This window comes from Myotis davidii, unplaced genomic scaffold (assembly GCF_000327345.1).
Source record: "Myotis davidii unplaced genomic scaffold, ASM32734v1 scaffold147, whole genome shotgun sequence".
NCBI lineage: Eukaryota > Metazoa > Chordata > Mammalia > Chiroptera > Vespertilionidae > Myotis > Myotis davidii.
The window spans coordinates 9811269-9822585 of record NW_006383010.1 but is presented as its reverse complement, the minus strand read 5'-3'; the positions used below and the strand labels follow the sequence as shown (position 1 = coordinate 9822585).

At 36.9% G+C, this 11317-nt stretch overlaps 1 protein-coding gene across 1 annotated transcript in view; it reads right to left on the bottom strand.

Moving 5' to 3' along the window:
• Positions 1–2246: 2246 nt before the first annotated feature.
• The window catches only part of ENPP1 (ectonucleotide pyrophosphatase/phosphodiesterase 1), a 77524-nt gene continuing 68453 nt past the window's right edge, over positions 2247–11317 (bottom strand). Inside the window, exons 24-28 of the mRNA XM_006778481.2 lie at positions 10563–10692; positions 9417–9497; positions 8444–8576; positions 6385–6547; positions 2247–3401 (exon numbers count right to left, since the gene is read on the bottom strand). Coding sequence (XP_006778544.2) covers positions 3231–3401; positions 6385–6547; positions 8444–8576; positions 9417–9497; positions 10563–10692 — 678 coding nt within the window. The 3' untranslated portion in view covers positions 2247–3230. The remainder of the gene's footprint in view (positions 3402–6384; positions 6548–8443; positions 8577–9416; positions 9498–10562; positions 10693–11317) is intronic.

Genomic DNA, 11317 nt, shown 5'->3' with positions numbered 1-11317 from the left:
TTTTGCTTAGCATTTGAGAAGCAAAGAATAGCCTTTGTTGAAGTAGGAGTGTTTCCATTTATGGTCATATGAATTCACCATTCAAATTGGGGAAGTGGTAACTAGTTACATGCTTTAAATTGATGAAATAGTGAAAGGAGAGATCTCTTTCAAGAGACACAAGAAAAAAAGGAATACTGTATAAGAGCAACTGGGGGGTGGGGAAGCTAAGTAGAAAAAGATATGGATGCTGTTTCCTTTAATGAGTCAGCACAGAATTTATAGTCTGACATTTCCTTTAAGAACAGGAGATTATTATAACAAAGCAAGAAAAATAAAATAGTTGTATAAATTGGTCACAGTGATACTTGTAAAAAATACTAGCAATAGCAGTAAATGGCAAAATGGCAAAAATATATCCATCCAAGGGAGGCTACAATGTCTATTTTTCATCCATTCACCCAAAGAGCTTCAGTTCATCCTTCAAGTCCCAGCCCCAATGTCACCACCTCTGGGAAGCCCCCCTGATACTGCCAAGCAGCACCTACTGCTTCCTTTGTGCTCCCTGGCAGCTCTCCCCTAGCTCCATTATAACATTTACCACTTTTTAGGCGTCATTTACACTTTTGCTGCCTCTTCTCTCTCCACGATGCTAAGGATTGTAACTTTCCTTTGGATTCTGCTGTCTGGCAAGGTGAGAGACATCTGTCCATTTCATTAAGATCTGCTAAGATGTTTCACGTAGAGGAAATCATGAGCCTGCATGTATTTTGAAGAATAAAGATCAATGAGACACTTCTATGAAGAAGTAGATATCCTTCTGCTAAGTATAGGTAAAAAGCTTGGTTATTAGACATAAAACAGGAAGATTCTGAAAGGCAGAGAGAAGACAGACAGAGTACTTGGGACTCAAGGAACAAAACTGTGATGAGTTTCCGAGTTTTCTTGTTAGCTCATATATTCCAGACATGGAAGTGATGAAGTCAGCAACCTAGAAAAGCTGAGTACAGACAAAAAGATGCCCTAAAAATAGTCCATGCGCTCTCTCTAGCCAAAGGAGCAAAAGAAGAGTAGCCTAGCAAGAGAAAAAACAGTAACTGCTCCCACTTCAGCCTAACACCACAGAAAAGGTCATGCCTCCACTCAGGCCAGCAAAGACAGAATGGGGAGCCTAGATTTCCACCCGTCTCAGGCTGTGAATAGGTGCCCCAACTCTCCTGCATGGTCACCATAGAGGAGACTGAGTAGGGAACTGGTGATTTCCTTCCCACCTGGTGGTAATAAAGCTTCCCCTGCCAACCCAGCCCACAGTGTCAGTGGAGAGACCACATGGGGGCCAGTACAGGGCACCCTGCACATCCCAGCCAGGGAGGCATCAATGGAGGTCAAGCAGGGAGCTTAAGTCCCACCATGTCCAGTAGCAACAAGGGTACCCACTCACCCCAAGTATCAATGGAAACTGAAGAAGGAACACACCTATCAATAATGAGGCAGTGACCCCAATTCCCCTGCTAGGGTATTAGAGAAACTTAGCTAAAACAGAAGGTTTAGAGAAAGTCCATAGTCATATAACAAAATACCTAAAATATCCAGATTTCAATTGAAAATCAATATTGCACTGAAAAACAGAAGAAACTTGGATTCAAATTTTGAATGAAAAAAAGACAATAGATGCCAACATAAAGGTGACAGAGATGTCAGGATTACCTGACAAGGATTTCATAGCAGCCTTTATAAAAATGCTTCAATGAGCAATTACAAACATTCTTGAAACAAATGAAAAAATACAAAGTCTCAGCAAAGAAATAAAAGATACAAAGAAGAACCAAATAAAAATTTTAGAAATAATAATAATATAACTGAAATGTATTTTTAAAAGATGAGCTCAACAGCATAATGGATTAGACAGAGAAAAGAATCAATGAACTTAAAGATAGAACAATAAAAATTACCCAATTTGAACAATAGAAAAAAAATAAAAAAAATTTTAAATAAAAAATAATGTACTGAGCATCAGAGATCTGTGGGGTTAAAACCAAAACTCATGAAACTTTCTAAATTATTAAATAATTTTCAGATACAAATTGTATTACCTAAAGACCTCTGTGGCCCCGAGGCTGTTGAAGAATAAATATCATCTGAAGGACAAATACAAATCTTTGGTGCACTAATAGAACACCTAAATTAGACTCAGGGAACCTAAAAGTGAATGTAGCCTTCGAAGGTTCACAGGTTGGCACTAAAGGATGTAGTCTATGCAGTGGATGAATCAAGTTCATTTACTGTGACCACCACGGAGAGAGGAAGTGATGGTACCGTGTCCTCTTCAAATCTATGGAACTTCAAATAAACAGCTCAGTGCAGTATAGCTCTGCTGTTGGTGGAGTCATTTTTAAGTACATAGGAAAACATTCCTACCATCTCGATGACAAATGCCTGTGCTGACAGGTTCTCTGAAGTTTCACCAAGAGAAGACATTTTTAACAGTCTAAACACATCACTTTTAGAGCTGTTTTCAACCTATGTTAATAACCAGTGAGCAGGATGGGAATATTTTTCTTTTTTGGTACAAATATAGAGAAAAATTTATAGAGATTGACATACTCAATTCACAGATCTTCCTCAAAGTTTAACTTGTTAAAGCCTTTTAACCTGGAGGAGCCCAATCATAATTAAAAAAAAAAAAAAAAAAAACAACCAACAACAGAGGATTACATATTTTGCCTTTTGAGAACCTCAGAAAAATTCTGTTTCCATTAATTTTTTTATTAAAACTAAAATAAATGAAATTTCCAAATAACTTTTTAAAAAACATCAAGAATCGTTTTTAAATTCTTGTGAAGATACGAATGTAACATGGATTAGTCCAATCCTATTCATACTCCTGCTGTTGCCAGCTCCATAAAAGTTTATTCATGATAATAAGAGTCGAATATCTGGTATCCAGACAATGTTCACAGGCTACTTCTGCCTTTAAGAGAAGTAGAAGAGCAGTTTTAGGTTTGGTCTGTCTTTATTCCCAAATTTGAACTGTTACACATTCAAACATGTGCGAGACTCAATAGGAACACTTTCCTACTGCTATGCCGAGGCCACGCGTTTCCCTGAGATGGTCGTATAACAAAGGAGTCCCAGTTCTAACTGTGGTCATCAGTTTCCAAACAATGCAATCCTGTGAACAGAGGACTGTGTCAAGCAGAAGGTTCTTTCAAAAAAATTTATGGTCTGTCTTTGGAATAAAAAAATATGTATCAGTCTTCTTGGTTAAAAGTTAGCAAATGTGTTTTCAACTTTAAAAGGTCTGAAATTGGCTCTTTTCTTTCTTGATAGAAGCTGAGTCCAGTGATGTGTTCAACATCTGTGATCCGAGCTCTGTGTAATTTCAACAACTCTTCCACCCATGAGGATTCATGCTTCCCGTGCTGTGAGGGTAGAAAATAAAGAAGAAAAGTCACTGGAAAACAGTTCACTTTCCCTGCCAGCCTTCCATGTCCCCCATTGTAATCAGTTTTGACACTCTGGCTCCCAAATAGCAGATGCCACAAGATTTGTTAGACATACTCCCTGCTCTTGAGTAATTTACCATTTTATACATATGATGCATGTTTGTTTAATCAGATGTATCAATTTTTGGAAAAGACAAGTATACCTGGATTAGATGCTCATTTATTGCATTGGTGCAAGAAATTTCAATGGTGTAGGGTTAAAAAATGTTGGAAAACAGAAGCAACATGGATGGTAGAAAAAATGTGGGAATTAGCATAAAGAAACTTGGATTCAAATTTTGGTTCTAGCATCACCTTATCAGGTAAACTAAGGCAAGTTATTTAACATCTGAATCCTGATTCTCTTCCCTTGCACCTTTCTTAGAGGGTTGTTTTGAGGATCCAATGCAATGATGTGTGCAAATGCACAACACAAACACTAGTTCTTATCAGAATCAGTTATGTACATATTTGCAATAAAGAAAAGGTTGAAGGAAGTGGTAAAACACAATCGTTTCTGGTGAGGTAGTAAAGTCTCAGCTAATATGAGATCAGTAAAGAATTAGACATATGCTCTGCTCTGGCATATGGAAGCAGGCAGAGCTGGTAGCTGAAGCAGGTAATAGAGGTGGCAATTGCACATCTATGTATTAATGTAAATCTTTCTGAAAAAAGCTCCTAGAGAAGGTCAGATGAACAAAGTATCCATGGATTGGTGGGCTATGAGTGTACTTTAAAGCCATCCCTCAATAAGGTTCACATACCCTTAGGACATTATTATTGAAAACTAGAGGCCTGGTGCATGAAATTCTTGCACTGGGTGTGGGGGGTGTCCCTCAGTCCAGCCTGGACCCTCTCACAATCTGGGACCGCTGGCTTCTAACTGCTTGCCTGTCTGCCTGCCTGATTGCCCCTAACAAATCTGCCTGCCTGCCTGATCGCCCCTAACCACTCACCTGCCTGCCTGATCACCCGTAATTACTCCCCTTCCTGCCTGATTGCCCCTAACCACTCTGCATGCCTGCCTGATCACCCCTAACTGCCTCTTCCTCGGCCCCCGCCACCACGGCTTTGTCCAAAAGGACATCTAGAATAATGTCTGGAAGGTCATTTGGCTGTCTGGTCTAATTAGCATATTACGCTTTTATTATAATAGATGATAAATATAGACTTTTCACATAAAAGGGAAATAGGCTAATAATTTCCATTTTCTCATTAGCCTCCAATCATCCACTACTTAATACTGCTCAGCCTGCTTCTCTGCAAATGTCTTCCTTCTGGCTCTCAAGGTAACAGCCCTGACTCAGTAGACTACTTGGCCAGTAGATATTTTCCATCTGTTCCAATGTTTACAGGAATATATAAAAAGTACACATAAGGCATCTGTTCTGCTAGGCCAATATCCAGCCAATCCTTAGTCACTACTTGTTTATATTTAAGATATCGGTACAATAGCTTTTGGAAAAGTAGAGATGGAAAAGGAACTCAACACCTAACTCATGGCATTTAACATCATTTTGATCAATGTGATGTAAGCATAAGTCTGTTGATGATTTTTTTTTTTTTGGTGTAGGGTCCAGCATTCAGACACAACACCTAGAGAAGTAGAAACCGTCTTTAGCCCACATGGGCCACATGCTAAGCACAGTGGCACAGAAAGACAGGAAGGTCTGAGTCTCTAATGGTGCAGCTCATCAGTGCACTGTCCCAAGACTGTCCACCTCTGGACTTTCTGTAATATGAGGAACCTTGTATTTGCTCAGTCACTATAACTAGGTTCTCTGTTATTTGTTGCAGAACACAATACTAACTGATACCTTTAATGACTATTTAATCTCTCAAGGAAGAGAAAGCAATGAACAAGGAAATATTTGGTATGTGTCCAACAGCAGCCATAACACTGACCAGTTTGCAGAGTTAGATGCCCAACATACATCCAAATAGCTAGCATCTTATTATTCCGTACTTAATTCTGAAGAATAAGGGGAAAAGATAACTTAATGAGAAATGTGTTCTAAAAGGACTGGTCAATTGGTTCTGAAAGTTTATCAGAGAAACAATTATAGCGAGACATATCCTCATTCATTTTAATGAATGATATAGAGAAAGAACACTAGGTCAGGGATGGCAAATGGGCCACTGTTGTCTACTCATGGGCCCACCACAGAGCACTGTCTGTTTTGTTCACTGCTATGTCCTCAGTTCCTAGAGTACCTGGGAACAAATACTTATTAAAGGAAAGAATAACTGGACCAAAGAAGGCTTAAAAGAATGAGTGAAAGGGGTAAATGAATGAGTGACACAGCACTCTCTCCAGCCAAGCTCAGACTGGGCCTTGAGATCCTTTTGACCAAAGGACTCTACATGTCAAAACCAATCCATTGAGACTGGTAGAAAAGTCAAATATATTTTCCAATTTAGGTCTAGACTTACTTTGTATAACTTCAATGGAAAATAAAAAAGAAGAAAAAAAGAAAGAAAAGAAAAAACCAACTAGGATATCTTAGAAGTACTCTGAAAAAAAAAAAAAACATCTTGACTCACCATAAGGAAAAGCTTCAAAATTGCTAAAATTTTAATGCAATCTTGATGCTCAAAGACTACAGTTTAGATTTTTTAAATTCTGAGCAAATAAAAGAACATAAAACAATTATTTCTAAACATTTGAATGATAACCGAATAAGAGAAGATAATTAGGAACAAACATGATTTTTATAATAAAGTGATATATAGAAAATTAATTTGAAATGTTGTCTAACCAGGTCCCTCTGAAGATATGTCTGTTTATAGGATCAAATTTAAAATCACCCTATAATTTCAAAGTATATTCAAGTTATGATCTCTCCCACAATAATGTTAGATATAAGACACACACGGATATATTTTCAATGTTTAAAGTAAATTAACAAAGGCTACTTACCACACAGCTCTCACTGTTATCAGTCCTGTGAGGCAAAATGAAAGCTAATGTATCTAAATTTTCACACTGTGAGGGAGTCTGGGATGTATTTTTACAACTTGTTAGCACAATGAAGAAGTGAGTTGGAATCAGGACTTCTTGATTACGGATGAGTCTACTGTTTCTGTAAAACAAGACAATATTCACTTTAAGAAAGAAATAACGATCTTCCTTGTAACGAATATTTCAGTAAAGCATTTTTTCATACAATATTTCTAAAAATCAAATTCAGTCAAATAAGTAAGTATATTATAAGTCAGTCATCATAACACTTCAACCTATTCTGCCAGATTGAGAGAGTGAGAACTAGAAGACAGTCAGATAAACAACCCAAATAATTTTTATTTTCTATAGAAATTTATTGAATTTGGAATGTTACAAATTTTACTGTAACACACTGGAATTGAGACATAAATATTTTTTAATACCTACAACTAAGATACTAAAGCAATAGTCTTTTAAACTCTGTGTAGTTGTGGACAGACAGAGAACTGGGTTGAGATTTTTAAATTCTGGCTCCTGCAGAGAAGCCACGTTGCTGTGAATTCTGTTTTAACTGGATTTTCTTTTCTGTACCAATACCTTTCTATTTTTTCTTTGCAGCATATTCTTAAAGATATCCCAAGTAACACCTTTGCCTCATCTTAATTCTGTTTCCTTTGGTCTGAAAGCTAGGATAGTTTTGTTTTTTCAGCATCTTTCAAAATTTAAGGTAGTGGTATCATTGTTTTCAAATACAATCTTATGTAGAACCATAATATATAAAACACATTAAACCAGAGAGCCCTGGCCCGACTGGCGTGGGTCAGTGGTTGAGCTTCGACCTATGAACTAGGAGGTCACCGCTCAATTCCCATTGAAGGCACATGCCTAGGTTGCAGGCTCGATCCCCAGTAGGGGACATGCAGGAGGCAACCAATCAATGATTCTCTCTCATCATTGATGTTTCTATCGCTCTCTCCCTTTCCCTTCCTCTCTGAAATCAATAAAACTATATTAAATAAATAAATAAATAAATCAGAGAGCTCTTCTTAAAGCTGTGAATGGAAAAGGTATGAAATTGTTATCTTTACCCATTTTATTGCTGTGACTTATGAGGCAGTTATAGGGGACCTTGATGCCTCAAGGGATATTAGTAAGAAATTGTGATTTCATAAATTAATGAGTGTGTAAACAGTAATCCCTAAATCAGCCTGCGAGAGACATTCTCAGAAAGGACCTCAATCTCAGCAGAGTGTTTAGTCCCTTTTTCTCAGAGCCTTAATAGCAAAATTACTCCAAAAAATCTTCGAATTACTGTTTTAATAACGATCAACCCATCTCTAAAATGTTCTCCACCTCTCCTCTATAGAAACAGCCCCACTGATGTTTCCTCTCCAGCCAGAGTTGGGTAAAAGTTATGACATTCACCCCGGCCTTCAGCTTTATTACCCTGGTGATTCCTAGACTCAGGATGCCTCTGCCCCATATGGTTCTTTATCTTCTAACTGGAAGTATGTTAATTAAGATAATATCCCAGCTACACATAGAGATTTTAAACACTGATGTTCTCTTCTTAGTATTGAATCTGAGCTCAAGAGTTGCTCATCTGAGCTAAGTGGTGGAGGAACACTACTTCTTCCAGCTAAAAAATGTTTCACTGCCCAGAACCAATGTGACTCAGTGGTTGAGCATCAGCATGTGAACCAGGAAATCAAGATTTGATTCTCGGTCAGGGAACATGCCCGGGTTGCGGGCTCGATTCCCAGTACAGGGAGTGCAGGAGGCAGCCAATCAATGATTCTCTCTCATCATTGGTGTTTCTATCTCTCTCTCTCCTTTCCTCTCTGAAATCAGTAAAAATATTTTTAATGTTTTACTGGACACTGAGCAAACAGTAAAACTAATCAGATATTTCAAGGGCTGTCAGTGTAATCAGACATGTCACGAACATAAATCTGAATCGTAAAGTTTCTGCTGACTCATCCAGAAGGAAATTCCACTCGATAGCTGTTGTTCAGTTAAGGAAATATGTTCTTACTGTTTCAGAGTCTCTGAGGCATCATAATGTCCATCATAGTCAGAGTCAAACACAGGGCCACTGACAACATTGACACCGTTTCTTTCTTCAGCATACCTTGGCAGTAGGGTGCCGTGAAAGTAGCGCCATATCGCTGAAACAAGAAGGACAGTGCAGTTTCAAAAAATCAAGGAGCCATGCTGTCATGTAAAATAAATCCAACACCCTGATTCAAAACTAGCATTTGTAGTAATTAGAGATAAAAGTCAAGTTTGGCTCCAATCTTAGTATGAGGCCAAAAATTCACTGTTCACCTTTGGCCTTTGGGAAAGACTAATACACAAATGTTATATTCAACTCTATTTCTGCCTTCCCTGGACCTGGGCAGCATCATGAACTTGTGGTCACATGTTATCACTAAGCATTAAAAAGAAATGGCCAACGGAACAAGACAGGTCATTCAGATTTATTCTCAATATCTCAATATTTCCTTTGAAATATTCATAAGTATTCTAGATGTAAACTAGAATAAAAATCTATTTGTATGCTCTATATTTTGAATTCCCTATGTCACTTGAAGTACATTTATTCTTGTAAGAGTCAAATGCTGCAGTAATCAATCACGATATAAAATCTATTCATTTCAAGATTTTAAAAAAAAATTATCAGGAACTTCCAAATAGTAACACAGACTGAAAGTTAATAGACAATGTTAGCTCGGTAACTTAGAAAAAAACATTACATACTTTTTATCACCAAAAACGTTTATAAACATTTAAGGAGAGAGCAGAATAATTATATTGGGATATACCATAATTCTAATACTGGTAAAATTTTTTGTATGCTGGAATTCTCAATATCAAACAAACCAATAAGAATGTATTTGATATTCAGTGATTTCATTTAGAGCAGGTCTTATCACATAAATTATAGCTATTATATATAAACACAGAAATCCATTGAAATTATGAAATGTAGAGTTAAAAATTTTTACCTTGAAAACTTGGGTACATTGGTACTATGTTAGTGGTAAGCAATGCTTCAGAATATATTTTATTTGAACCTTTGTTTAGTTCTACAAAGAGAATAAAAAGAACAACTATTTCATTCTTCACGAATAACATTGGAAATTATACTTTCTCATAGGATGCATTTAAAAAAATAAGCTGAGTATTATCCCAAACCTGTAAAACTTTCTCAGGTACTGGCTCAAGGGAGAAATTCAATGCATTTGGTCAAGTTCCTCAACAAAATAAAATATTCAGATATGTTCTTCTTCAAAGAAAAAACTTTACAAAAACTTTAATAAGAAGGGTCCCAAATTAAACTTTTTCATATTTTACCTTATTTGTCTTATTTCAACTAAAGCATATTGTGTTGAAAATCTTCTGTCCTTAAACTCTTTCACGGTGAAAAGAAAAAACATAATATCTGGCTTCAGAACAACACCCACTACCAGAAAAAACATCACAGGATGTCTGCCTGGAAAAGCTGTACAAGGCTTCTTTGTATGGATTTTCAGCTGGGACCTGGTCTATTTTTATAATGCAACGGCCAGGTTCGGACTTCAGACACTTGCTCCTGGGAATGGACTGGCTATTAAGGGTATTTGAGCACCGAGAGCCTTCTGATTTGTGCCTCTTTAGGGCTGCCTCAAATGTGTTCTCTTTCACATACAAATCTGCCACTTTTAAAAACAGAACATTTAACTTAGAAAGAAAAAAGCCACTCCCTAGGGGCTATGTATTGGTGAGACAGCAAGAGCATTTAGGCTCTACCTTTACCTAACTCTTCGACAAATTAGATTTTTGTTTTCAAACAACAAAATGATATCTCCTTCATTCAGATGCATTTTTCTGACCTCACTGAGATTTTTCAAATTCTGGTTAAAAGAAATGCAGAAAAGTGAAGAGTGCCCTACCTACAATATCTGTACTGAATCAACTACCCTTTCAATCAAAAATAAAGTTTTCTAAATTTTACATTTGAGACTTAGTTTTAAAATTTTCCCTAGTAGTTGTATTTCTCACTCACAGTTTTCATCAATCAGTAAATATGATGATGTACATTGCCCCACAAGAAAGAAAAGGAAGAGAGAAAGAGGGTGAGGGAAGAGGAGGTCAGGGAAGAAGAAACTTACGTGGCGGAGAGAGGAACCCATAACTCATTTTAGCATTATTTTTATAAAATGAACATTTATGGACAGGACTAAGGGAAATTCGAAGATCCTCATAAAGGCAATTGGAAAAGTCTTCTGTAGAGAAACTGTCCTGAAGATCAAAATGAAAAGCACCATCAGGTATCAGGTATGTAAAAGGAAGGAGATGACTTTGTAAGTAGCTAAAGGTGAACTACATTATAAAATGACGGAGTTCTTGCTGTCTATTCATGTCCTTTATCAGTTTTTCATTTCCTACTATGGTATTCATCTCTTTTCTATCTGAAGTGCAAACTCTTTACAATATTAAGGACATTAATCATTTGTCATATATGTGCAATTAGTTTCCTACTATGGTGTGCTAATTTTGCTGATAACAGGTGTTTGTTTTTTTTACTCAATTTCAAACATTTATATAGGGAATTGCTGATTTGTAGAAATTTGAGACTACCTTCCATACTCAGTTACACAACCAAGAGTTTGGGGGTGGGCAAGTGTAAAAAAGCCACTGCACAGCAATGTAATGTGAAAGCCTCAGAAGCAGTGATGACTCAGAAGCTTTGCAGCTTTGATTACATAAGAGAGCTGATAATAAACAACCAAAACACCATAGTTGAGGTATTAAACAACAATAAATGGATGGGGACCGACAAAACTGTGTAGAATGCTACGTAGTACAAAGTCAAGTTTAAAAAAAAAAGTGAAAAGTGTTTACTGTGTTTGAGTATAGTCTTCAA